Genomic DNA, 27,824 nt, shown 5'->3' with positions numbered 1-27,824 from the left:
GCTCTTCTTGGTAGCTCTGGAATCTCAGAAGGAAATCACATCCTGGTCCAGTCCAACAATATGACCATGAATGCATGCATTAAGAACCAAGGAGGAACCAGATACAATGCTTTACAGGTGGAAGTGATAGAGAAAATGGAGTGGGCAGAAGCAACTCTCCTTTCTTCAAGGCAAATCACATAAGAGGGAACTGAACCAAAAGGTAGACTCGCTCAGCAGGCCCATTATTAGCAACTCGAAATGTTGCATAAGCCAGAAAATCTTAAACCTCCTCTCACAGTTCAGTCTCCCTCCAGCTGACTTGTTTGCCAATCACAAGAATGCAATGTGGCTGAAATACTTCACCAGGGAAGCAGATCCCAAGGCTATGGGGATAGATGCTTTGTCACACAGATGGCTTTAAGGCCTGCTATACACTTTCCACCCTTTCCTCTCCTAAGGAAAGTGATCCATAAGATAAGGCAAGAAGAACAAAGTGATAAGTGTTAACTCCACACTGACCAAGGAGACTCTGGTTCTCTGACCTGATAGAATTACAGCTGGAACCACTATTGCACCTACCATTGAGGCCCAACATCCTTTATGAAGGACCATTCCTTCATCTGGACCCAGACTGTCTTCATCTAGCAGCCTGGCTACTGAAAGGGAAGTGTTAGCTGTGCTCGGCCTATCTTCAGAAGAGATAGGAGACTTAGCTCTCCTCTAGGAGAGCTTGCATTCCAAAAGCCTAATTTGGACTAAATTCAGCCTTTGATGTTGAGCACAGAGCAGACCCAAAAGATTAGGGGATTGCAGTTATTCTAGACTTCTTCAAGGGGTGGATAAGGAATTAGCCCTCGGTAGTGTACTGTTCCCAGAATCTTCAGGTTCCCTGGCTGAGAACCTTCAGGTTTCCAGGCTTCTCAGAGCAGTCCGACTGGCGGTCGGACTGACCTTCCCTAAATGGGATCCACCACTGGTGTTGAAAGCCCTAACCACTCATCCTTGTTGAACCCCTGACTTCTGCGTCCTCATACTATCTTTCCATCAAAACCTGTTTTCTGGTGGCCATCACATCTGCCCTATGAGTTTCAGAACTGGCAGCTTTATCTATGCAGAAACCTTACTGCATGTTTCACGATGACAAGGTGGTGCTAAAAACTCCAGATATTTTCTTGCCAAAGGTGAACTTTCCTTTCCATGCCTCGCGGAAGATTGCCCTCCCTTCATTCTGTCGAAAGCCACAGCACCTCACTGTGAAGCTGTGGCACACTTTGGATGTTAGAAGAGCACAAAAGATTCACATCAAGCATACAGAGTCCATGAGGAGTCAGGCATCCTGTTTGTCTCCTTCCAGCTAAACTCTAGGACTCAGAGTCTCCAAGCTCTCCCTTGCTAGATGGATCAGATTATGTATTGTTGAGGTATACAATGCAGCCAATGTTCTGTACCAGAAGGAATCAAGGAGCTCTCCACAACATCTATGGTGACCTCATGGGCCAAAAGAGCATGTGCTTGCACCACAGAGATCTGCAAAGCAGCAATATGATCATTGACTAAAACCTTTGTCAGATGCTACAGAGTGGACTTTGTCTTCTGCAGAATGCTCCTTTGGCAGGAAGGTCTTAAAGGTTGTGGTCCAGTAATAAACATGTTGTTTGAGCAATCTTGTAAAAGGCAGAGGTCTTTTTGTTTCCTGTGTGTGTTCTGTTATCCCTTTCTGGTCCTGGTCACTGCTTTGCATGCATAGCAGAACTGTGGGAGACAGTGGGCTGCAGAACAGAAAATTTCTTACCCAATGATTTCCTTTCTGCTAGCACAGTCTCCCACAATTCTGCCCACTCTGGATGGCGTGTCAGTCAAGGGTCAACATGTGCTTTGGATAAGTTATCATATAATCAAGGTCTTCTGTACATAGTTACTTGGTTGGCATTGGAATTATTGTTAACTACATTTTTTTTCTACAAGTTTTTACGCAGCTTTGGCACAAATCATCTGATGGCAAGTCAAGAGAAAAGGGGGAAATGGCAGCTTGAATTGCATACAGGAAGGGAATAGCCCATCCAGTCACTAAAACATACTTTAAAAATACAAAATTACTAGTCTAACTTTTGCGTAAAGCATCCTGCCTTGTCTTCCTCCCACCCTCCCAAGCCTTTCTTACCATCTTATTTTCATAAAATGAAAATAAGTGAGTGTGCTCTAGTGTTCATGAAAAATTTCTCCCCTCTTATAAGTGTAAAGTAGAAGCATATCTTTCATAGTACAATGTTCCTGCTGTCTTAGGTACAAACAGATATTTCAGGAAGGTAGCCTCCAAAATGGGTCTGAAGATTACTTTTGTTGACTGTAGCAAATTGGAATGCCTGGAGTCTGCAATCACACCAGATACAAAGGTAATGGAAGAATACTCCTGAATTCCATTTGCAGTGTGTCTTGAATGATTTTATTTTGTTCCTTTTACAAACTGTGTAGCAAATTCTTAGGACAGGTTTTTATTTATGGCAGAAAACATAAACACAGATCTTAAAAGTTCTGAAGTCTCTTCTTGGGAACACTCTGCATTTGGATGGCAAATTCGGAACACTTCAGGGGCCATGCAGAGAGGGATATTTTTTTACTGGGCTAGTAATAAATGTTTGTTCAGAGGTGAATGTTGTAAAGGGGCTTCTGAGTTGAGGAGGGAAGGTTTTGCTGTTGACTCTGTTAATGGTTAAAGGCTGCTTTTTCATGGGTTTTGGTTTTTTTTTTAGTAATGACACTTTTCACAGCTGGATGGGAACATGGCATTTGGCAAACTAATATTAAATACAGCTAATGATTTTTAAGAGCTTTTCTTCAAAATATGAAGAAAAATTCACTATTATATTGGTAAAGTTGTTGCTAAAGGAATTCTAAGAAAGGAGTGTGTGTGTGAGTGAGATCCATAGCATCAGGCCCAGATCTAAGAATGTGAGGCTGTCATTCTGGTGCTCTCTTCAGAATATATGCAAAAGAAGAAAAGGAAAAAGTGTCCTTTTAAAAAAAGAAAGTTATAGGTGATGGTACCTGTAAAATACACAATGTATCTAAAACTAATGATTTCTGTTCATTGAAAAATTACAGCTTGTTTGGCTTGAAACTCCCACAAATCCCACCCTGAAGATAATTGATATTCAAGGCTGTGCAGATGTCATCCATAAACATAAAGACATTATTTTAGTAGTAGACAACACTTTTATGTCAGCATATTTCCAGGTAAGCTGACTGGGTGTCTGAAATCATGGGAATGTTGGTAAACAGTGATTTATTTATCTTTTTTAATGACTTCTAATGGCAGAAGGGATGACCAGTGAAGAAGTGCTCTTGGCCTCCGGTTTGTTTTAAAGCTTTCACGCTGAAAAGAGGATGCACAATTGGCTCTTTAACTAATACAGATCTCATCCAAAGCACTTTACACCATTTAAAGAATGAATTGGAAAAAGAACCAGCTAGCCATATAAAGATGTGAGATCTGTTAAAACAGGCAAATTAGTTAATGGTTGCACTAAATCAAAACAATTATCTAAGGCACTAGCATAGTGGTGAAGCTAATTTTCTACCTTCTTTAACTGTGACTTAACATGGCCTTTAAATGGATTTTCTGATTTGGTTGCTTTTATAGTTAACTCCTCTTTATAAGACTGAATTCTTCTCCTGTCTTGTTTGTTTTTTAATCTAGGACACCTTTCTGGGCCTTACACTGTGTTTTTAATTGTTTTCTTTTAAAAAATGTAAATCTTTAATCTCATTTGATTTTGGAGAACAAGTTAACAAAATATTTTAACACTATAACCTCAATGTATTTGAACACAGTATCTTGGAAATATAGAAAAAAAACGTTTAGCCTCTCAGCTACACAGTCTTCAGTTATTATTTGTGGTAATTTTGGTGCTTATTATTTTGGCCACAGAAAGCTCCCCTATTTTTTCCATGTGTGCAGTAGAAACATATGCAGCAGGAAATAATTTTTCAAGTTAAAAAATCCTGAGGTATAGTGAATAAAATTCAGACAAAGTATAGTTTCCAGTTCATGCCAAAGCCACACACATGCACTTATCGGATTTAATGAAAATTAGATTAATTTACTGCATTTGGGGAACCGGAATTGTCATGTTTGGTTTGCTTTTTACTTTCTTCATAAATTTAGGAGGCGCTACAAAATAAAAGATTTGTATGTGATTAAAGTAGATCTGCACAAATACAAAACTGTAAGATTTGGCATTGTCAAGGTAATACCTCATATTCTTCCTTAAAGGCACTAGTTCATCAAAGAATATAAGCAAGTACTTAAGGTTTAAGTGTGTGCTTTTGAGTTGGGGCCCTAGTTTGAAAAAAGTTTAGTGATCTTTTTTTCTAATTTGGCTCCGAGTTGCTTCTGCAAGACTTGGTATGGAAATGTGTTGAAGGAGCAATGTATGCAATAACTTGTCTAGCTAGTATGTCTGTTAACTTGATCACAAGAGAAAATCTGTTTCAATTATTAACTCTGTAGGATTGTCTGACAAGTATTAAAAGGTAATATATTAAACACTTGAAGTTTTGCTACTGGGACAGTATGCTAAGAGGATAACTATCCCCATGAATTTATTATTACTTCAATATGTTGCATACAGAAGAAAGCACTAGTGCTTTCATTACTATTCCACTAGTCAGAGATGACAGCAAGACCATCCAAACTTCCGTACATAGTCTGACAGCAAGCTTTTCTCCCTTCTTTTGTTCTGAATCTATTAACTACATTGGCCTTTTAACACACTGAACAAACACAGTATAAAGGTTAAAGAGTAATAATTTGCAGTCTGTAATTTAGTGACTGATGTAAAATCAGATCATTTGTTAGAGAAAGCAGCTGTTTGTCTTGTCATTTCCAATTACTCTTTCCTTGGAAGAGCAATTTGAAAACTTACGCAAATGTGAAGAATTCTGTTTCAGTTGCTCCTGCTCTAAACTCTTCAATTTTCCTGAGGCAGTGTCATTAAGGTGAAAGACAAATCCAGACACGAATGTAAAAAAAAAAATGCAATGAACAAATTGGCCTGGTTACCTGGGTTTTCTTTGAAGAAGCTCAGGGTTTTGAGTGGCAGGGGAAGTTATTTTGTATGTGCAGTTAACATTGATTAGGTTGTAAGAATGTTGAAGTGGTTACTATTCTGTATGTGCCTACAAGCTGTCTGGTAGGTGCATTCTGTAAATGGAAATAAAATTTTAAAAACTAGGGGTAGGATTTTGAGAAGTGCTCTGCATTGCATTGCCTTAGCTCTTCTCCCACTGAAGTCAATAGGAGATAGACAGTGCTTTTGAAACTCCCAGCCCATGTGTCCTGTTACCTGAGTCTTCTGCTTTCTGTGGGATGAGGTGAGAGTAGTTTGTGATTTGAAAATGGTGAAAGAATGTTAAATCAAATCTTCTATTTTTATTCTGTTTCAGCGTCCTTTGTCTCTTGGGGCAGATATTTGTATGTATTCAGCAACCAAATACATGAACGGTAAGCGTCTGAATATTATATAGCTCAAATGCTCTCTTGTGGTTTTGTTTTGTTTAAAACCAATAATAACTGCCATAAAATATCATTTTCTATTGCTGCTTGATGCTCTTTGTTCTCCATATCTGTCTAAAGAGCTCTTGGAAATCCTTGCTATGAGGAAACCTATAAATGGGTGGTTTCTCTACCCAGTTCCTGACCACAGCGCATACCCAACAGATATTCTCCAACTGATTTGCCTTTATTTAGTTAAAATAGCAAAGCCCTAAAACAGGACTATACTTTCAAACCTAAGCTCTTTCCTGAGCAAGGTGACTAGGATTTCTCCCTCCAGGACCTTCTGCCTTTTTCTCTCTTGTCTGTGTTACCGAGAGCCGTTGGTTGTAATGACCCTCAACTGATTGAAAAGCACCTTATGTCATTTGCAAAAATGCTGAATGGAACGCCACAAGTGACTGGCATTAGTTCCTGAAATGTGTAGGGGTAAATAATCAGTGGAAGCTAAATAAACTGGGTGCTGCTGTGGGTGGAAAACACTTTCACAACAGATAGTGTGAACTCTGACTGCTGTCTTCCTTGATAGCTCTTAGCTCTGACAGCTCCCTCAGCCAGTGTATCCCTTTAGATCATGGATATCCCCTTCTAAATCCCCACCCCTCATTTACAAACCCTCTTCTGCTCTGTAGGTCCTCCAGCTATGCATCACACCCACTATGTCCTTCAGCAGTGTCCCCCTACCCACACTCTGGTTGGGCCACTCCCCAGCCAGCAACTGCAGGCAGCTCAGTAAAGTGAGTGCATCAGTCAGTGACTCTCAGATGGATTGCTGCCTGGGGCTGCAGTAGCTGGTACAAAGCTGGTAGACAACCCCTCAGCTACCAGGGGACATTACTGGAGGTGAGAGATTGATTGTTTGTTTGTTTTCTCTCACCGCAGAGAGTGTATTCTGGCAATTTCAAGGGCTTCTCTGAGCTAAAGAGATCAATCAGTAGTACAGCAAAGGGTCCTTTATATTCCTGAATGGAGCTAATGATCTGATTTCCAGGATGAGTCAGAAAAATAGCTCTGTACTTCCTTACAAGACCGACAGCCTGTCATTCAGATGCATATAGAGTCATAGAATCATAGAATATTTGGGTTGGAAGGGACCTCAGGAGGTCATCTAGTCCAACCCCCTGCTCAAAGCAGGACCAATCCCCAATTTTTGCCCCAGATCCTCAATGGCCCCCTCAAGGATTGAACTCACAACCCCAGGTTTAGCAGGCCAATGCTCAAACCACTGAGCTATCCCTCCCCCCAGAAGTGCAGCTGGACTTCTGGTTACAATGCTCTATAAACACTGGTTATGAAAAAAAATCAAGCTTTGTTAAAGTGAACAGAAGCCACTAACGTGTAGTGGCCACTACCACTAAAACTGGCTAAGAGCAGTATCTACTGTTGTGTCTGCTCCATAGCAACACATGAACTGCTAGATGGAAGTGTTAGGTGCTGGTGTTTTTACCTGTTTTCTGGCAAGTAGAGAGCAGGGGTGTCACAAATGTCAGGTATTCTGAGAAGATGGAAGATACCAACTGCTCCACTGTACAAGCAGGCCCTGCCAGCAGCTACAGAGCATAGCAGTAACCATGATCTTGGAGGAGGATAATCTGGATCTTGGCCTGAATGTCAGTGCATAGATGACGGAAGCAGTGAGGAGAAATATCCGATGTCTTGAACTGCAAAAACAGAAAAGGAAATGTGTAGTAGCAGCACCAAGAAAACACCCCCCCTAACTCTTTATATATTGAAAGCTTCCTGTATACAAACAAGTTAACAGTTTATTGCTCTTCTTTCATCTTCAGGGCACAGTGATGTTGTAATGGGATTGGTTTCAGTAAATGGTGATGATCTCTATGAAAGGCTCAAATTCTTACAAAATGGTAAGTAGCCAATACAGGAAATTCTTTAAAACTTATTGGATCCAGGTATGCTTGTACACAGCAGAAAGCATTTGGTGTATTTACATATATGAAATCCATGTATTTAGGCTACAAATATGACCCAAGAGTTTAAATGGGATGGACTGTGGCCTAGTGTCCATATCACTGCATTAGCACTCAGATCTGGGTTCTATTCCTGTCTCCTACAAGTCTACCCAGGAGGCTGGTGGCGAAGTCATGTTGCTTCTGTGTGCCTCGGTTTCCCAAGCAGTAAAATGGGGATAAATGATACTGACCGCCTTTGTAAAGTGCTTTGAAATATGCTGATGAAAAGCTCTGTTTAATTCACTATTTGTACTGCTTATACATGGAAAGATTTTCATACTATTATTTTCAAGTGTCCAAACAGGAAGCAAAGAGAGTGGTTAATTGTCCTTTTAATTATGAGGGTCTGGATGTCCCAGGAGATTAGTAAAGGCTTCTATACAAGCCTCTGTTCCTTAGACCAGGGGTGAGAACCTCCATTGAAATCAATGACAACTTCCATTGAGTTCAATGGGTCCAGGACTTCACCTCATGTGTTTAAATTCATCCCGAGTCATCTATTGGCCTATATGAAATGAGTTGATAGTGTCAGTTTATTGCCAGGTGTCACAGCTCAGGGCAATTGCACGTGTGATCCAGCAAGGGCAACTACTCTCAGGCTTCCAGCTCCCTAGCCATTGCCTTTCTTTTGTAGACACCCATGTCTCACCCACTTCTTACTGGCATATTTCCAGGCTGCACTGTTTCCTGCCTTCACTGTGTTATCCCTAGCAGCGAGAGGTTGCCCTTGCACTCTTGCTTGCATTCTCTACAGAGACTGATCAGTCATAACTTATCACACAGCTCTTTCTGCACAGCCTATTTTATTCTTAAGGTAAAAGCACTGCAGACAAAACATTAAAAACAATAAAAACGAATACTACTAAGCTTACCAGTGATCATCCCAGCCCTAATACAGGATCTTCAATACTCCACCCAAGGGGTTTCTTGATGTTTCAAGTTAATCACAGCTTCAGCTCAGAACAGACACCCAGTCTAATGGTGCCTCAGTAGGCCAAGTCCTTCCAATCCTTCCCTAAGGATTAGGGCCCTGTCCATTTGCTGGATCAGAAAGAAGGCCTTGAGCCAATTTGAAAGCAGGCTATTTATCCAAAACCCCTTTCTTTGTCTGTTGGTCTTGGAGAATCCGTTTGAGTGAGTATATATGTGCACCTTGCCAGGGGAGTGGCCTCAAAGGGCTGATAGTGGAGGAATCACATTTGCAATCCCTTACTGTAGATACACTTCCATAACAACAGAGACACAATTACATATTTAATACAATGGACCCTAATGGTATTAACCCCAATTCAATAAGCTTTTACTTTAAAATTTATCTTAATTCCTTAAGGTTTGTCCAGGATATTGTTAGTCTGTCACACAAAGATGTTTGTGGTTTGGATTTTTTTTTGTTTGTTTTTTTGACCCATCATAATTACCTTTTTAATGGGGACCAGTTCAGCCATGACCAAGGACTGAATATAGAAATGCCTAAAATGAGATTCAGATCCTGGAAAGACTTGCATACATGCTTAACTTTTAGGCTCTGTGAGTAGTCCCACTGACGTCAATGGGAGTACTCAGCATATAAAAATAGGTATGTGTATAAGTCCTTTGCAGGATCAGGGCCCTAGATAGCAAGCTTTGTCAGGCAGGAACTGTCTCTTAATGTGTGTTTGTACAGTGCCAACAGAATTGAGCCTCTAGCCCCACTGTACTACAAACCATTAATAACTGCCCTCATCTGTTGGAGGTAGTCCTTTCAGATCAGGATTGAAGCAGTATCTGTTCTATGGGTAAACAGAGGACTTGTGGCTGCAGGGCTGCCAGGATGGTACCTTTCTAAACTTATTTAAATATTAGTTTTCTCCTCCTTAGTACCCTGCAAAATATCTCCTTACATGTTGTAATGGGATTAATTTCTTCTTACGTGTGTGTGTGCGTGTAAAAGGAGGCATATAATTAATAAACTCTGTAGCTGGTGTTCATTTTTTAATTAGTTTTCCTTTAGACCCTTGACCATATCACTCAGCGTGCACCCATCTGATTTTTGTATGATAAATTAGAAATCTTTTATGTTTTGGCAGCTGCATATTTTCTGTCATCTGTGTATTTTTATGAATTCATTTTTATCCATTGAATAAAGAACACTTTTCGTATTCGCCCTGCCTCACGTAAGTAAAGTAATCTGAGGGAGTGCCTTGTGTCTGATAAGATTCATCCCGGAGTCTTCAGTGTCTTAGCTCCTGCCTGACTCTTCTATCTTGGGCGGAGGGGAAGAATATACAAACACGTGTATCTTTTTCTCCCTCCCTCCCTCCCTTATCTTCTTCTAAAGTTTGATACCACACTAAAAATAGTCTAAGTAATATGTTTGAATTTCCAGATATAGGACCAAATTCCACCCTGGTATAAACAGGAAAAGTTCCCATAGAAATCAATGGGAATTGCATCTGTTAACATCAGGGGTCAGTTTCTAAACTAAGAACTTATTCAATAAGGCAGAAGAGGTTTGGTTTTGTTTTTTAATATTTGTAATATTGCGTTATTTCATAGCCCTTGGAGCAGTTCCATCTCCTTTTGACTGTTACCTTTGCAATCGGGGTTTAAAGACACTGCAGATCCGGATGAAGCAGCATTTCCACAATGCACTGGCTGTTGCTCAGTACCTTGAATCAAATCCCCGGGTAGAAAAAGTCATTTATCCTGGTAAGTTGCAGGATTTCTGAAGAGAAGAAATTTTTGTTCTGGCTCTGTTTGATATAGGATACTGCATTCCTAAGTGTTGCTGATACAAATCAAATTCTATTGATGTAAGTTACTCTGGCATAGGCATTTATCTTGCAGCTGATTCTATGCTGCTTAACACTTGAGGGTTGCTTTTTATGTGCCTTAGTGTGGCTTGCTCTTTACTGCAATTTTAACAGTCTGAATAAAACAGCTTATACAGTATGTGACTAATTTCAGGACTGCCCTCGCATCCTCAGCATAAGCTAATGAAGCGTCAGTCCACTGGCTGTCCTGGGATGGTCACCTTTTACATTAAAGGAAACCGTGAACATGCTGAAATCTTTCTCAAGAATTTAAAGGTAATTTCCCTTCAAATGAATTTAAACTAATTCTGTAAGAGAACCTGATTGTGACTGAGTTAGTTAGGGTTCTGGTAGTGTGGTGAAAGAGGAAGTGGTTACCTTCAAAGCAAGGACTATCTTCCTATGAGTTTGGAAAGCTTCTAATATATTTGGGTGGTACCACAATCTAAATAATGGATAATTATGAGATGGGACACTAATGAGAAGGAAGAAAAGGAAGTATCAGCCCATTTGAAGTGTTTACAATTATAGCTGGGGCTTATATAGCTAGTTTAAACCATGTGTTGCTACTAAAAGTATTTGCATATCTTTCGACAACTGTTAATGCAATTTAAAAGCAGAAGAGCTGTTGCTGATGTAACAATGCTAGAACGTTTTAAAATACTTGACAATGGAAAATGCCTTTTGAGACTTCTTCATGATCCACTTTCCAAAAGGTAGTGCTGCCTCTTTCAGGCAGATCACCTGACAGGTGTTCTCTTAACATGAGCATTGTTTAGCTCCCTTTTTCTTAAACTTTATCTTTTAACTTTTTCATGGCTATTGTTCTCTGGACATGTTTGGGTAAATTTTTTAAAATGGAACCAATTGGTATCTAAATTGATAGTCAGATTAAGGATTTCTCTTCCTCCCATACCATCCCAACACCACTGGCCCTCACTGCCCAAATAAAATCACAACTGAAATTTCACATAATCAGATAACATCCCACAAACAAAGGTTTGAGTACAAAAATGAGCCTTTCATCCTGTCCTGAAAGGTCAGTCCTCTCTGCCTCTGTTGGTATAATAGGGGGAAGCAAATTCCAGAATCGAGGATTCACCTCCTTCTGAGTGTTTTCACCTCCAGCCCCTCAGTGTCTGGCTAATCAGTTGTTGGGCTGATGCTTAAGGAAAGAGGTGTTTTCTAAAATAGACTGTCTGGATATACAAGGAGTGGATTACTCCTAAATGCGGAAGAGGAACAATAGCAGGCATACTGATCCTGACAGCAGCTGCTGCACCCTCAGTAGACACACATCTAGTTTCTGAATGCAGCAGAGTATGTGGAGAGCCTTTTGTCATCTAGTGCAAGAACATATGTACGATTAAAGAGCAGTGATTAGTGAAGACCTTTAATGTGTGGAGGAATCCATTCCTCCAAGGATCAACAACTGAATTCTGTTAAGTGCCCAGCAGTTTGGATTCTCCTCCAAATTTCTGGGTTTGCAAAATCATATGAGTAATCTTGTGAGAAAAGAATCTCATGACTTTTCTGTTTCTAGTAAGACTGCAAACACAAGTAAAATACCTCTGAAACAGTGTTCCATCAGTTCTGCCCTTGATTGGGCCCAGAAAGTATAGAGGTGTGTGAAACTAGAAGAATTAATAGGACAGGAGAGGGATAAGGTAAAGAGAGAGGAGGGAGTAATTTCAATTTAAAGTTTTTAGTTCTGTTCTTATTTTTTTTTCCAGAGATTCACCCTATCCCCACTCTGACTATACTTAAAGGTCAGGGGTGCACCCTGGTTAGCCCTGACAAAAATTTCTGCCTTAAGTTGCTTACTTTCTCTAGCCTTAACTTGCCTAAAGAAGAGAAGGAAATGTTTTCAGACCCAGTAACTTTTTCCTAGTAAACTACATACCAATTGTTGCATCCAGTATTTTTTCCATGGTATGAAAGTTTGGGTTTATTTTTGTGGTTTTCTAGTTCAGTGAATTCCACTTCAAAATTAAGTAAATTATAAGACGTAATTGCCTTTTTCTCTACAATGTAGCTATTTTAAATCCTCTTTGTTTCAAAGTGAACTTTTGTATTTCCCACTATAGCTTTTTGCGCTGGCTGAGAGTCTGGGAGGATATGAAAGCCTAGCAGAACATCCGTAAGTCAGTCTTCCAGTAGAGATAGAAGATGAAATATTCTTAAATTGCACATACTGTGGAAGAAAAGCTTCCACTGGATTTTGTGGCCATCTTGAAACTGCGTAGTGTTTAAAATTTGAATGTTTCACTTTGTGATAAAGCACTATAGAGCTAATTTTTATATCATGAGCATTTTATGGCTGGTCAGGAAATGAGCAGTGATGTGATCTTATTTTAGAAATTTAAACAATGGAAGACTCTTGCTTTGAATGGTAGAGTATACTGTCTCCAAGACCTTCCCATGATCTCTTCACCTAGCATAAAGTGCCCCTAAAAGCCCTGATTCTGGCTGTTGGAGAATTCCCCTATTTTAGGCATTGTGGAAGATGGCCATAAGGCTGCCTTCTAAGCAGTAGTGCAAGTAGAAATCATTTCTTGCCAGTACTGCACTCATGGGAGGGACGCGGGGGGGGAGGGGAAACGTGACCTTCCCACATGGCCCTCTGTGACTCCTCCTTGCCCAGCCCAGGGCCCCCACACTCTCCCAATCCCCTCCAACACCCCCCTTACCTATCTAAAATTTTACAACTGTTAAACAGATTGAAAGCTTCTTAAATGAGAGAGGGATAATCACCTTACTTTCCCTTAACACACTATCAGTGCCTCCCTTATGTCCAAACTAAGATTCTGCCAGCTTGCCTGTATCTAAGTATTGCTCTCCGCCAGGCACTAGGGCAACAAAGAAGCTGCGCCATCTGGGTTTGATGGAAAAGAGGCATAGAACTGTGTGTCATTTGTATCTTAATAGAACTACAGCCCAGATTGTTTTATTATTTTCCTCCACATGACATACAGGAGGGGCAATCAGAATCAGCCTGGCAGAACATGCGTGAGAAATATTTCTGGACAGATAAGCAACTAATCAAAATCACATTCTCTGATCTCTTGGGGCCAAATCCTGTTCCCATTGAAATCAAAAGGAGTTTTGCTATTGAGTTCAATGGGAACAGGCTTTGACAGTTGGAGAGGAAAGAACAAAACCACGCAAGCAAGGACTATGTTGCTTATGCCACAGGTATCAAAGGCTGCTGACTCATGTGCGAAAGTCAGCAGACATCTGATATTTGTCCAGTGCAAGGGAGAAACCAGCAATCAATGAGGCTAGAACAGTCTCTGTACCATATCCAACTCATAAGTCCATCTGCAAAGGATCAAGGAATATCAAGGCTCCAGATTACTCTAAAGTCCTCAGTCCCTTGGTTAGAATGGACAATGAACATATACTAATGGGAGCAGAGGTTGGAGCAGGAAAGAAGCAAAATGGAGATGTTTCCAGGGTCTTTTAGCTTCTGAAAAGTGAAAGGAAATTTGTTCTCACTGTGAAAGGTGGTATTTGGAATCGCATGGGCAAGTTACATGTCCATCACCCCCATCCATTGTGTAGTTAGAATGTTCACAGGAAAAGTCCATCAAGTGTAGACAGGCATTTTCCAGGGTCCATTGTGAGCTAAGTATTCCTTAATGGGCCATTCAACTTGACTTGTCCCTTCACATGCTGGCTAAATACCTTATGGGCATTACCACAGGAGCAAACATGTAGTAAACATAGCTAATATTCATAACTTCAGATACCAAGCTGAATATACATGCATAGAAATAGCATAATCGTAAGTACCAGCTATTTCATGTACATGACTATTCCCAAAAGAGATTCTGAAAAATCACATCACGTACCTGAGACCCTATGTGCCAGCGCCATGCCCCACTGGAGTTTTGTTCTCTTATGTAACAGAGATGGAGCCAGTGATATGTCTGTTTAGCCTCAAAGGGAAAGGTTAATTTTTAGCTGTTCAGGTGTGACTGAGCCTCGTCGGTGATGGCTTACTGGCACACATTCAGGTTAATGAGCTTCACTGTTCCTTTGCAGTTACCAGGTTTATGAACATTTAAAGAGTTATGTGATGAGGTGGTTTAAAGCACAAGGTTTTTTAGCTTTGCAAATCTGTGAATCTCTGCCTCTTTGAGACTTTATTATTATTATTATTTTGCTGGTCACACCCTCCCACATTATCCTCTCCACCCTTTGCTCATGAGATTATGCGTGTGTCTTGTAGCACTCTTCTGAACCAGTTGCAAGGATTTTTTTTATTATTATTATTTTCCAGTAAGTGTGGCCTGATTCTTTTCTCTTAAAAGGTGTGTAATTTTTTTCAGGTACACACTGATTAACACAAAACAATTGGGGCTGTTAATTTTCTGTGGAATTTGAAGAAAGTTTAAGTTCAACTGTATCTTTCCAGGGCAGTGATGAAAGGGGTGTTTGTATATACAAGACATCAACATGCTTAACTCCTCACTTTTTCCCCCAAATATGTAGTAGACAGTCTGTTTATATGGGCGTTGGGTGAGGAGCCATTTCAGCGTATGTATGATTTATTTAAAAGACAAATTTTAAGTAGAATGTATCCTAAACTGCATTATGCTATTGTACCCAAACGTATTTCAAAGGGGGAGGGGGGGGAATTCAACTTCCTTTATAGGAACAGACTCCTGAAACTTATCACAGAAGTGGTCTATAGTCATGCAAATAGTCCCATTGTTTTTAATGGGATTGATCAAATGATTAAGGGCTTACAGCAGGGGTGGGCAAACTTTTTGGCCTGAGGGCCACATTGGGGTTGTGAAACTGTATTGGGGGGGGGAGGCCTAGGGAAGGCTTTGCCTCCCCAAACAGCCTGGCCCACTTCCTGCCTCCTGCCTGCTCCCCTCAAAACTCCTGACCCATCCAACCATCCCCTGGAACCGCCCCCCCAGGACTCCCATGCCTAACCAACCCCCCTGCTCCCCCTTCCCCCCCCCCCATGCCGCTCTGAGCAGCAGAAGCTTGCAGCTGCAGGGCCCAGCTGGAGCCAGCCACACTGCAGCGCAGTGAGGTGAGGCTGCAGGGGAGGGAGGACAGCAGGGGAGGGGCTGGGGCCTAGCCTCCTTAGCCAGGAGCTCAAGGGTCAGGCAGGATGGTCCTGCAGGCTGTAGTTTGCCCACCTCTGTTTTACAGGATTAGATTCCAAGTTTGTAAATTGTTCCCAATAAAATGGACAATGCCTGAGCTGTGAGATTAGGAGCTTCATTTGAATAAAGGTGGACAGATGTGTGATAAGTCTTAGCACCATTGCTAAGATGAGGAATATATTTTCAGCAAAGTTTTTGGCAGATTCCTGAGGCAGCTGGTTTAAGGCTGTCAGCGTCCAGCATTATAATCTTCCCTTGTAGTTCTCTCATCCACCAAGCTGGAAAATGAGGCATTTGTTTTCTTTGGTTTGCTGCTTGTTAGACAAATTTGGCTGCAAAGAAGAATTCTGTTTAATTACACTGGAGCTAACACCACTGATTCCTGTCAGGCTGTAGAACTAGGCTGACGTCAGAATCCAAACATCCTCTGGCCAGTACAAAGCAGAGGCAGTCCTCTAATGATCTGGACTTGATGTGATACAGTATTAATGGCATGAATAATTCAGACCAATGAGGAGAAAAAGAATCAAAAACACTGTTTAAATAAAACACATTCCATCCTCCCCTCTCGAGGACTCATGACCAGTGTAAAACAGCAATACATATGATAACAAACTTAAACAAAGCCTTTAAGTTTAGCGTACATATTGTGCTGTTAAAGGCACCTGAATGAATGCCCTCCTTAGCTGCAAAGGAGCAGAGTGCAGCCTTGCTGCCCACCCCAGCCTGCTAGAAATCTCTTGCAGGTATGGGGTACTGCCCTCCTGCTTCCAAGCATTCCTGCCTAAGTCCTGCTGTAGGTGGCAGGGTGGGGCATGGAGCCAGGAGGGGAGTCACAGTTCAGAGCTAGCTTTATATCTGTTCCCTCTTTTGGGCTTCTTAGTGCACACCCTCCAAATCTTAGGTCTCAAGTCTTTAACCTTTGTGTGGTAGAATTCCCTAATTCTTCCACTCTCAGTGCCCTGTGTACCAGACATGACTGCAGGGCTGGTGCAAGGATGTTTCACACCCTAGGCAAAACTTCCACCTTGCACCTGCTGCTCCTCCTCTCCTCCCCCCAACCCCCTCTCCGCAGCAGCCCTGTGGCAGTTGTCTCCCCTCCCAGCCCCACAAGGCTGGGAGGCAGAGAAGCAAAGCAGGGTGGCATGCTTGGGGAGGAGGCAGAGCAGAGGCAGGGAGCAGTTCCACTTCATGTCCCCCTCACTGTTACTTGCTGCAGGCAGCCCTCCCCGCGCACCTCCGCCTCCCCGGAGCGCGATTTTGTCTGCCCCCAACCACTTGGCGCCCTAGGCGGTCACCTAATTTGCCTAGTGGTTGCACTAGCCCTGCATGACTGATCAGTAGATCCAACTGGGTTTTGGGGACCTACTGTTCTTCCCTTCATGAGATGTGATCAATGGTGAATATAGTGACCCCACACAGCCTTCATAAAACAAAGTATTATTTAATCTTAACAGTAGGAATGCAGCATAGGATATGAGAGGGGATTTTTTAAAAACAATCTATGTACATATCTATCTTACCTAAAGGTAGAGAGAGAGCCCTGTCGTACCCTGACCCCTGGAGCACAAGGGTCAATTAGCTCCCCAGCAATGTCTGGGTCAGCCTCCCCCTTAACTGTCAGATTCCCTCAAAGGAGTACCTGTGTGGTTAAACCCTTTGAGGCTGTTTGACCCCTGCCCTCTCAAAGGGGCTGAGTCCCTCCTGGTGGAACTGGTCTGGCAGGCCCAGTAAGTGGGGGCTGAGCCAAGGCTTCGAAGTAAATTGCTCTGCATTGTCCAAATCTTTGCGGAAAGATGTGAGTATCAAGAACCACACCTCCTCTTTCTGGGTACACTTCCTGACAAAACTCTGATTCACACTATCTGCATGCAACAGATATCAGTTCGAAATACCACGTACATGAACTATTACAGGCAGCTCCAAATCCATCCCCGGGCATAATGAGATGCAGTGCACACAGCACTGTGGAGATTCTGGGTGGTGCTGTGACCCGCAGGGTAGCCCTGGAAAGCTGGTGTAACTTGCACAGGCCTCAAGGGCTTGGAAGGGCACAAAATCACCTTTGCCTCCCCAAATCTCACCTAGAGAGTATTTAATCTCTGCCTCCTATTCTTAACTTTAGAAACTAGCAGCATTAGTAAAATGGTGAGTGAAGTGAAAACAAAATTCCTCTCTCAAAAATAGTACATTTTATTGTGTCATGGGCTGAAGATGGTTATGTTACTGGCATTTGGATCAACTGAAACTGAAGAACTGCCCCGTCAGCCACCATAAATCCAAGGAATATCCTTCAGTTTCTTCCACAGCATCATCATTGGCTTTTTTGCAGCCCACTATTGTTCTTTGGCCTGCCTTCTTCAAAGTGGGAGTCTGAGCCACAAATGAAAGTATGGACAATGGATTCACTAAATCCACATCATGTACAGCAGAACCTCAGGGTTACAGACACCTTGGGAATGGAAGCTGTCTGTTACTCTGAACAAAGTGTAGTTTGGGCTCCAGCAGCTCACGCTGCAGGCCAGGCTCCAGTAGCTTCTGAGCTCCCTCCTCAGTGATGGCAGCTTCCTTTTCGGGGCAAACTGAATTGGCAAGCTTGTCACCCTTCTGGGTGGGGGAGGGGAGGTAAAAACAGCAAGTTCCCCCTCCTGGCCAGGGAAGAGGGGGGTGAAAGCAGCACAGATGCCTGCACAGCTCCTGGTCTTCTGGCTCTGACTGCTTGGGGTGGGAGCCCCAGCATCTTCACTTTGTAGCTGTAAGTGGCTGCCCCACATATGGCGACAGGCAGCCCTGAGATGCCTACCTTTAAGATGCAGTACAGGCACAGTACTTGGTTGGGGTTGGTTTGGTTTGTTTGTTTGTTGTTTTTGTTTTGTTTGAGGGGAAATAACGAAAGCGCAGCAGTAGATTGGTTATTTCCAGTTTCACAGGGTGTCCCTTTGACTGGTCAGTGCATAACTTGTGTTTCTGTCTTTGAGGTTCTACTGCACTTGTCCTTCAGTTTTACTAGTGTAAAAAATGTCTGCTATTCTAACTGCTTACACAAGAGGGCATACTCGGCACACAAAATTAAGTGCACCTGTTTTTCATACCCAGTAAACTTTGTATTTTAACAGAGGGATTGTAAACACTTCATTACATGGCACTAGATCATTCTGGGCTTATCTGAAGACTTTAAAGATAAAATGGCTATTGAGTCTTTCACGACCTGTGCTTCTCTGCTAATGCCATAGCCACTGCAGCCAGTAGTGAAAAGAATGTAATATGGTCTGTCAGTCAGTTAGGGGTGAGGAGAATACAAAGGAAAAATTGGCCATTCTCTGCATGTGTATACCCTTGTCGTCTTCTGCCCCTTGCATCTGGGATGAGCTCCCACTTAAGTCAATTGGAGATATCACTCTGTACATAAAGGCAATACTGAGTCTGTAAAGCTCTAGCCTTAAGAAACTTGCTGATTAGTTGCTTGAAGAGAAGCCCTCATGAACTATTTCCTATGTGACCCACTTTTGAATATCTAGGAAAGTTTGTTGAATTCGCTTCGCTTCTTGACTCCTTTTCTAGTTTACATGGGATCGGAGTTGCCCACAATTCTTTATCATTCCTCCTGGTCCATGGCACAAGTTTGTAGGCCTTGGAGTTCCAATCCTTTTTCTCTTCAAACCTCTTGACGGTTGTGGGTCCCAGGGGAACCGTACTGTGTTTATTCTGTTAGGGCAGATAATCCCCAAAACTGGTGAATATTCCAAAACTTAGATTTACCAAGCCAGCACAAAACAATTTCTGTAATACCTTACTAGTTACCTAGAAGCCAAAACACCGTTCCCTTTTGGCAACCCAGCCTTGGGCTTCTACCCAGTCACCCAAGTCAAATATGATGAGGATTACTGAAAGAATCTTAACATTCTACCAATCCCAAAGGATCGGAAGCATTACCTCCCAGGTTAATGAATATTTCAGATCTTACCCAAATACATGCTTATGGCCAATTCTTAAAGTAGATTTTGTTTTTTAAAGTATTGGTTAAAAGATCAGTATACATACAGACGTAGGTATACTAGAGATGGTGAGTACTGTAGTTGCAAAGATTTCTATCAATTAGTCCATAGGCTATAGTCCAATATTCATATTCAGGGTGATCGGGGTAAGACAGATCTCCAGTCCCATGACTCAAGCTTCCCCTGCATAATACATCAAGCAGATCAGAGATTTAAAGCCACCGCCCCTCCCTCCCCAAACAAACCACCCTTGGGTCCTGATCCTTTTCATTTGTTTAACTACAGTTCCAGGCCTTCTCTTGATAGCTCAGAATTGTTAGGTGAATAGGTAATTGAGACTGAAGTAGACCTATTTCCTAAGCATCACCTGTAATTAGTTACATGGATTAACATAAGGCAAGTGCCTGTTTTCCACCATTTGCAGGTGATTTGCTATATTCTTCAAAGAGAGCAATACAGTGATATCACTATATTTACAGTTCACGTAAATGTAGGCTCACCCTTTGATCTCTGAATTAATAGAATACAGCATAGACAGGAACTGTTTGGTTACATTAACCTTTAACAATATATGTGAACACAAAAATACAGTCTACGAATATGTCCCTAAAGCAGAGGTGGGTAAACTACGGACCATCCTGGCCAGGGAGAGTAGCTCTGGCCCATCCCCTGCTATCCGCCCTCCCCTGCAGCCTCAGCTTGCTGTACCACCAGCACTCTGGGTGGCAGGGCTGCGAGCTCCTGCTGGGCAGCATGGCTGGCTTTGGCCGGGCAGCACAGCTGTCAGTCCTGCTGCTCTGAGCAGTATGGTAAGGGGGTCGGGAGTCAGGGGGGTTGGATAAGGAGCAGGAGATCCCAGGGGCAGTCCAGGAATGGGATGGGGGGGTGGGGTTGGATGGGTCCGAGGTTCTGAGGGGTTAGTCAGGGGGTGGGAAGTGGGAGAGAGTGGATGGGGGTGAGGACCAGGCTGTTTGGTGAGGCACAGCCTTCCCTACCCAGCCCTCCATACAGTTTTGGAAGCCCGATGTGGCCCTTAGGCCAAAAAGTTTGCCCACCTCTGCCCTAAAGGTTGAATTTGGGTCATTATCCTGCAGGATTCTTAATCCTGTCTAGCAATGTGTCACAATAGTCTTTCCATCATATCCTTGATCTTTACCTCCTTTCTTGCTGACCTGTTCCTGCCATTCTCTCTTTGCTGGTCATTTTTCCTTCCATGCTTATTTATATGTCCAGCCCACCTCTAACTTGCACTCTCCAGCTGGTCATTGAGAGTCCCAAGTTCATCTTCCTCCTAATTTCTTCCATGCTTTACTCTGTCTACCCTCCTCTAGCCTTCCATTCTCCTCAGTATATCATTTTCTACTACTTGTATCTTTTCTTCCTTCTCTGTAAGACGCACAATTTCCAAACCATAGATCAGGCAAGGACCGACACATGCAGCATATACTTTTTCTTCTCAGTTTGTAACTTAATTGTTGGTCTCACAATACTCCTGCCACCAATGAGCATTGGGTTTTTATGTTCAGTTTTCCAGATCTGTCTCCACTGGACTAAGTATACCTTTCCGATTCAGCTTCTCTCCTGAAACTTCACTCAATAGTTCTTCTACCTTCCTTACTTGTATAACCTCAGTTTTCTTTGCTGAAACATAGTCTTTAAACACAGATATCCAGTTCCACCAGGAAAACTTTTAGAATCACATGTATTTATATTTTTCTAAACAATAGAAAGGTTGAAAGAAAGTAGTATAGGATTTTGCTTCCTTTTCCAGATGAAAACTTAGAGCTACAGTGTCCAAAGTACCCACTGTTTTTCTGTAGCAATTATAGTCAGGCAATATTGTACCAGATTCTCAGCTAATACAAACCAGTGAAGTCAATGGAACTACGTAGATTTACTCTAGCTGATGCCCCATTGACTTAATTGGAGCTATGCTAGTTTGCACAATCTGAGGATCTGGGCTTTTGATGTGAGAATATCACAAAACTACTGTTCAGAAAATAGTCACCACTCCTACAGAGCTGACCGGTAAAGGCCAGCTAAATTAGTTATTTAATAAAACCCCTAATGGGTCTGCAGAGATTATTTTTCTTTTCTTTCAGGGCCATTATGACTCACGCTTCAGTTCCTGAAGAAGAGAGAGAGGTTCTTGGGATCAATGATACTTTGATTCGCCTGTCAATTGGTTTGGAGGATGCACAAGATATACTGGACGATGTGGAGCAAGCTTTGAAAGTAGCAGTAAGTCATCTAATACTTTAGTGCTTCTTGTTAATAAGTGATTTTTCCCCTGGCATTTTACTTATTGCTTTTCAAACTAATGGTGTATGGGATCATTCACCATTTATCATCTTAACTTCTTAGTTTAATATTTTAAATCTGACTGCATTTTGGGTTTTTGAATTTCCATGATTAGTATCCTGTTTACATATCCTCTGCAACATCCTGTTAAAAAAATTTATAGATTAATGTGTATGATACTTAGAAGCTGGCAGGAATAGAAATGACTTATGATTGGTAACTCTTAGGCAAAGAAGTGGTTAACAGGTTTATGCACTTCTAATAAGGACAATGGCTTCTCCCTGCAAAGTAATCTAATGCAGGAAATACTTGGCTGGTATCTTTTTTTTTTTTTGTTTAAGCTAGTGAATTTATTCTTAACTCTTGAAAATTAAGATCTATGAAAAGTTGAAACCTTACATACCCCTAGAGGTCTTTTAAAGAAATTTAAGAATTTTTTTTTTTTTTTGCAATATCATGCTATTTGCATTCCTTCAGCATAGGTCCTCTAAAAACACACAGAAGGAAAAAAGGCAACAGCAGTTGATAAATCTGTCTTACTTCTATGAACTTGCACAAAATTGTACTCTCCAAAGCATGGTTGGCATGGTGAATGACACCTGCTCTCAACAAATAGAGTTCTCTGCAAGCTCTCCTAATAGAATAGACCAGGCATAACTGCCTAATCTAAAGCAGAGACACTTATCTTTGAGTTAGAGAACCAATCTGGAGGTGCATAATTAAAAAAATTGCGGCATGAAGTCCTAATATTGCATTTTAGTGTTATGGTGCAGGGGCGGAACTCAGCTGGTCTGTTTTGTCTCACATTGCTACAACATAGGAAACACACAGCTCTTAGGATGGCATGCCCTGACACCTTTACGCTCCTATCCTATGGAGTAGAAAATCATAGAAGTGTGGGGCTGGAAGGGACCTCAGAAAGTCATCTAGTCCAGCTCCCTGTGCTGAAGCAGGATGAAGGAGACGTAGACCATCCCTGACAGGTGTTTGTCTAGTCCAGTGTTTATCAAACTTTGTGCTGGTGACCCCATTTGGACTTAGGAAAAATCATGACCCCCCCCTTAGTAGGAAAAAAGTGACCCCCTACTTTCAACCCTGCTGACCACATCAAAACAGAAAAGGAGTACTTGTGGCACCTTAGAGACTAACTAATTTGAGCATAAGCTTTAGTGAGCTACAGCTCACTTCATCGGATGCGTGCAGTGGAAAATACAGTAGGAAGATTTTATATACAGAGAACATGAAACAATGGGTGTCGCCATACACACTGTACTTACCTACATGCCTCCAGCTTTCATCCAGACCACACGATCCATTGTCTGTAGCCAACCTCTACGATACAACTGCATTTACTCCAACCCCTCAGACAGAGACAAGCACCTACAAGATCTCTATCAAGCATTCTTACACTACCCACCTGCTGAAGTGAGGAAACACATTGACAGAGCCAGAAGAGTACCCAGAAGTTACCTACTACAGGACAGGCCCAACAAAGAAAGTAACAGAATGCCACTACCGATCACCTTCAGCCCCCAACTAAAGCCTCTCCAGCACATCATCAGGGATCTACAACCTATCCTGAAGAATGACCCATCACTCTCACAGATCTTGGGAGACAGGCCAGTCCTTGCTTACAGACAGCCCCCCAACCTGAAGCAAATGCTCACCAGCAACCACACACCTATCCTTGCAACAAAGTCCGTTGCCAACTCTGTCCACATATCTATTCAGGGGACACCATCATAGGGCCTAATCACATCAGCCATACTATCAGAGGCTCGTTTACCTGCACATCTACCAATGTGATATGCCATCATGTGCCAGCAATACCGCTCTGCCATGTACATTGGCCAAACCGGATAGTCTCTACATAAAAGAATGGACACAAATCAGACATAAAGAACAACATTCAAAAACCAGTCGGAGAACACTTTGATCTCTCTGGTCACTTGATTACAGACCTAAAAGTCACAACATAACAACAACACCACACCTTCAAAAAACAGACTCCAACAAGAGACTGCTGAATTGGAATTAATTTGCAAACTGGACAACATTAAATTAGGCTTCAGTAAAGACTGGGAGTGGATGTGTCTTTATACAAAGTAAAAACTATTTCCCCATGTTTTTTTCCCCCCCTAGTGCTCCTCACACGTTCTTGTCTACTGCTGGAAATGGCCCACCTTGATTATCACTACAAAAGGTTTTTCTTCTTTCCTGCTGGTAATAGCTCACCTTACTTGATCACTCTTGTTACAGTGTGTATGGTAACACCCATTGTTTCATGTTGTGTATATAAAATTTTCCACTGCATGCGTCCGATGAAGTGAGCTGTAGCTCACAAAAGGTTATGCTCAAATAAATGTTAGTCTCTAAGGTGCCACAAGTACTCCTTTTCCTTTTTGCGGATACAGACTAACATGGCTGCTACTCTGAAACACATCAAAAGAGTCACAACCCACAGTTTGAGAACGTCTGGTCTAATCTATTCATAAAAACCTCTAATGACCAGGGTCCTAACAACCTCCCTTGGGAAGCCTGTTCCAGTGCTTGAATATCCTGTACTTAGTTTTTTCCCTAATGGAAAACTTAAATCTCCCTTGATGCAGATTAAGCCAACTACTACTTGTTCTCCATGTTTACTGAAAGTAGGACCATTGACCACCATCTTCTTCATAAGTTCCCTTATCATATTTGGTGTCTTATCAGGTCCAGGGTGACCAGATAGCAACGGTGAAAAAATGGGACAAGGGGTGGGATGTAATAGGTGCCTATAAGAGTCCCAAAACGGGACTGTGCTTGTAAAAATAGGACATCTGGTCACCCTACCCTCAATCTTCTCAAGACTAGACATATCCAGCTTAACCTGATCTATGAGGAAAGGTTTTCCTAAACCTTGTAATGTTTTTGTTGCTCTCCTCTGGACTCTCTCTTGTGTATCCATATCTTTTTTTAAAGTATGGCATCCAGAACTGAACACTACTCCAGCTGAGACCTCTCCAGTGTGGAATAGAATGGAACAGTTCCATCCTGTGTCTTACATATAGGATTTCCTGTTAATACACCCCAGAATATTAGCCTTTTTTGCAACTGAATCACATTGCTGGGTCTTTCGAGATCCACTGTAGCTCCCAGATCTTTTACTGCATTACTACTACTGCTGCCTAGACAGTTATTCCCCATTTTGTAGTTATGCATTTGATTTTTCCTTCCTAAGTGTAATGCTTTGCACTTGCCTTCATTGAATTTCTTCTTCGTTTCATACCAATTGTCCAATTTGTCAAGCTTGTCTTGAATTCTAATCCTGTCCACCATAGTGGTCGCAACCCATCCCAGCTTGGTGTCACCTGCAAATTGTAAGAATGCTCTCCACTCTGTTATCCAAGTAATTAATGAAAAAGTTGATTAGTACCAGACCCAGGACTGACCCCTGCAAAACCCCACTAGATACATCCTCCCTGTTTGACAGAGAACCATTGGTAGCTACTCTGAGTATGGTCTTTCAACCAGTTATGCACCCAGTTTATAGTAATTTAATCTAAACCACATTCCCTAGTTTTTGTGGGACTGGGTCAGAAACCTTACTAAAAATCAAAATGTCCCACCTACTACTTCCCCCCCCCCAGCCATTACGGCTAGCAACCCTGTCAATGAGGTTGGTTTGGCATGATTTGTCTTTGACAAGTTATGTTGGCTATTACTTAAACCCTGTTATCCTCTAGGTACTTACAAATTGATTTGTTCAAATATCTTTCCAGATTTCAAAGTTAGGATGACTGCTCTATAATGGCCTTGGGTTTGTTTTTGTTTTTTAAAAAAAAGATAGGTACAATACAGTAACGCCTCACTTAAAGTAGTCCCAGTTAACCTTGTTTCATTGTTACTTTGCTGATCAATTAGGGAACATGCTCGTTTAAAGTTGTGCAATGCTCCCTTATAGTGTCATTTAGCAGCTGCCTGCTTTGTCCACTGCTTGCAGGAAGAGCAGCATGTTGCAGCTAGCTGGTGGGGGCTTGGAACCAGGGTGGACCGGCAGCCCCACCCTCCCCCCATTCAGCTCCCCACTCCCCTAAGTTCCCTGTGCGGCAGCCACCCAGCAGGCAATCAGTTGCCATCAGTTCAGCTGTCCCTCCCCCCACTGCCATGTGCTGCTCTTGCCCTCTGCCTTGGAGCTGCTTTCCAGAGCCTGCTGGGTGCGGGGGGGAGGGCATCTTAAGTCAGGGCGTCCCCCTCCCCCTGGACCCCGCTTACCTCTCCTCCATAGATCGGGGGACCACACAACAGGGCTCAGGACAGAGGGAGTCTTTGGCAGCAGCTGCAGTGGTCTGAGCTTGCTGATTAACAAGGTAGTTTCAGAGTAGCAGCCGTGTTAGTCTGTATCCACAAAAAGAAAAGGAGGACTTGTGGCACCTTAGAGACTAAAGTGAAGTGGGTTTTAGCCCACGAAAGCTTATGCTCAAATAAATGTTAGTCTCTAAGGTGCCACAAGTCCTCCTTTTCTTTTAAGGAGGTAGTGTACTTAAGAGTGATGTCAGCATACTTAAAGGGGAAAATACACATCTTTCTCTCTCACACACAGAGTGAGTCTCTCTTCTGCCATGCAGTCTCCCTTCCTTCCATTCCTGCTACCTTGTAGAGTGTGAGGCTACAACAACGAGTTAACCCTTGAGGTTTCAGGCAATTGCTAGATCATTTACTAGTAAGGCATTCCCTGGGAAATATTCCACCCTCTGATTCCACCACCTCAACCAAGCTTCACAATCATCATTGCTGTGTCTGTATTAAATTGTTTGTTTAAAACTTATACTGCATGTGTCTTTTGTCTAGCAAGAAAATTTTTCCCTGGAACCTAGTCCCCTTCCCCCCATTTATATTAATTCTTATGGGGAAATTAGATTTGCTTAAAGTCTCGTTTTTCAGGAACATAACTACAACATTAAGTGAGGAGTTACTGTATTTGCCCTTGTTGTGGGGCCCGTACACCCTATCCCCCTGGAGGTGGGGAAAGGGCAGGGTATGCCTGTGGTTAAAGCTAATAGACTCCCCTGGATTGCAGGGAAGCTTGGCCCAACAGCCAAAGTCAGTAGGACTCCCTTAGGCTGCAGAGACACATGGCCTAATGGCTAAAGTCAGTAGGGTTCCCCTGGCTGTGGGGAAGTGCAGCCTAATGGCTAATTAATGGGAGCTGGTTTGGTGGGCCACCCCCCAAAGGGGGCAGCCAGGTAAGGGGACCCAGGCCCTCCCTGCTCCACCAGGTCCCAGCTCAGGGCCCTGGTAATGGTGAATGGGTTCACCACTAAGTCAGCGGGGAATTGGCCCACAACATGCAGACTGCTGCCAGGATACTGGCTAGTCCCTCCCTGGGCTACTTCCTACCATGACTCTTGCAGTTGAAGTCATGGTGTCTTGGGAGTCTCTGGGCTCCTCAGGCAGCGACTGCAATCTCTCTGGGGTGTCCACAAGTACCTGGGCCCCTGCATCTCCTGTGATCTGGAATCCGGGCTACTCCTCAGTGTAATTCAAGTGCTCCTGATGCAGCCACATTGGTCTCTGGCAGTTCTTCCGATCTTTCCCTTGTATTGGGATAGTTTGCTGTTGTGACTTTAACTTGTCTCTTTGAGAAACTGCCAGTTCTCCTGAACTCCCTTTTTCCCCTTAGATCTCTTCTTCCCCCCAGAAAACTTACCTACTAATTCTCAGGGGGGTTTTTTTGTTTGTTTTTTTTAAAAACAGACAAACACCACACACCATTAACTTTATTCTACCGCTCTCATCCCTTCTTGTACCCAAATTGCATTCCATCTTCAGTTTCACAACTAATTGTTCTGTTAGTCAAAAACCAGTCTTATCTGGCTACCACTCCTTATTTCAGACAGTGGAGGAAATAATAAGTTGTCCCCAACACACTCCAAGATCATATTGGAATTTTTTGCATTTTACTGTAGTACTTTTCCAACAGATATCTGGGTCCTCTGTTAGAACCAGGTCTTGTGTTCTGGATTTTTTGATCTAGAAATGCCTCATTCACCTCCTCTTCCTGATTTGATAGTCCATAGTACCATGTTATTGGCCTTCCACACCCACCCTCGCTTTATCTTTAC

At 42.5% G+C, this 27,824-nt stretch overlaps 1 protein-coding gene across 4 annotated transcripts in view; it reads left to right on the top strand.

The window, feature by feature from the left end:
• Positions 1-27,824, top strand: part of CTH (cystathionine gamma-lyase) — a 51,017-nt gene that overhangs the window by 21,197 nt on the left and 1,996 nt on the right. For all 4 annotated transcript variants that reach the window (XM_048859831.2, XM_048859834.2, XM_048859833.2 and 1 more), the window contains 8 exons: positions 2,266-2,375; positions 3,085-3,216; positions 5,428-5,485; positions 7,324-7,401; positions 10,042-10,194; positions 10,453-10,574; positions 12,386-12,438; positions 21,525-21,663. In XM_048859831.2, the coding sequence (XP_048715788.2) occupies positions 2,266-2,375; positions 3,085-3,216; positions 5,428-5,485; positions 7,324-7,401; positions 10,042-10,194; positions 10,453-10,574; positions 12,386-12,438; positions 21,525-21,663 (845 nt within the window). The remainder of the gene's footprint in view (positions 1-2,265; positions 2,376-3,084; positions 3,217-5,427; positions 5,486-7,323; positions 7,402-10,041; positions 10,195-10,452; positions 10,575-12,385; positions 12,439-21,524; positions 21,664-27,824) is intronic.

This window comes from Caretta caretta, chromosome 8, assembly GCF_965140235.1.
Source record: "Caretta caretta isolate rCarCar2 chromosome 8, rCarCar1.hap1, whole genome shotgun sequence".
NCBI lineage: Eukaryota > Metazoa > Chordata > Testudines > Cheloniidae > Caretta > Caretta caretta.
The sequence above is the reverse complement of the archived record's forward strand: the minus strand, read 5'-3'. Positions and strand labels throughout refer to the sequence as shown.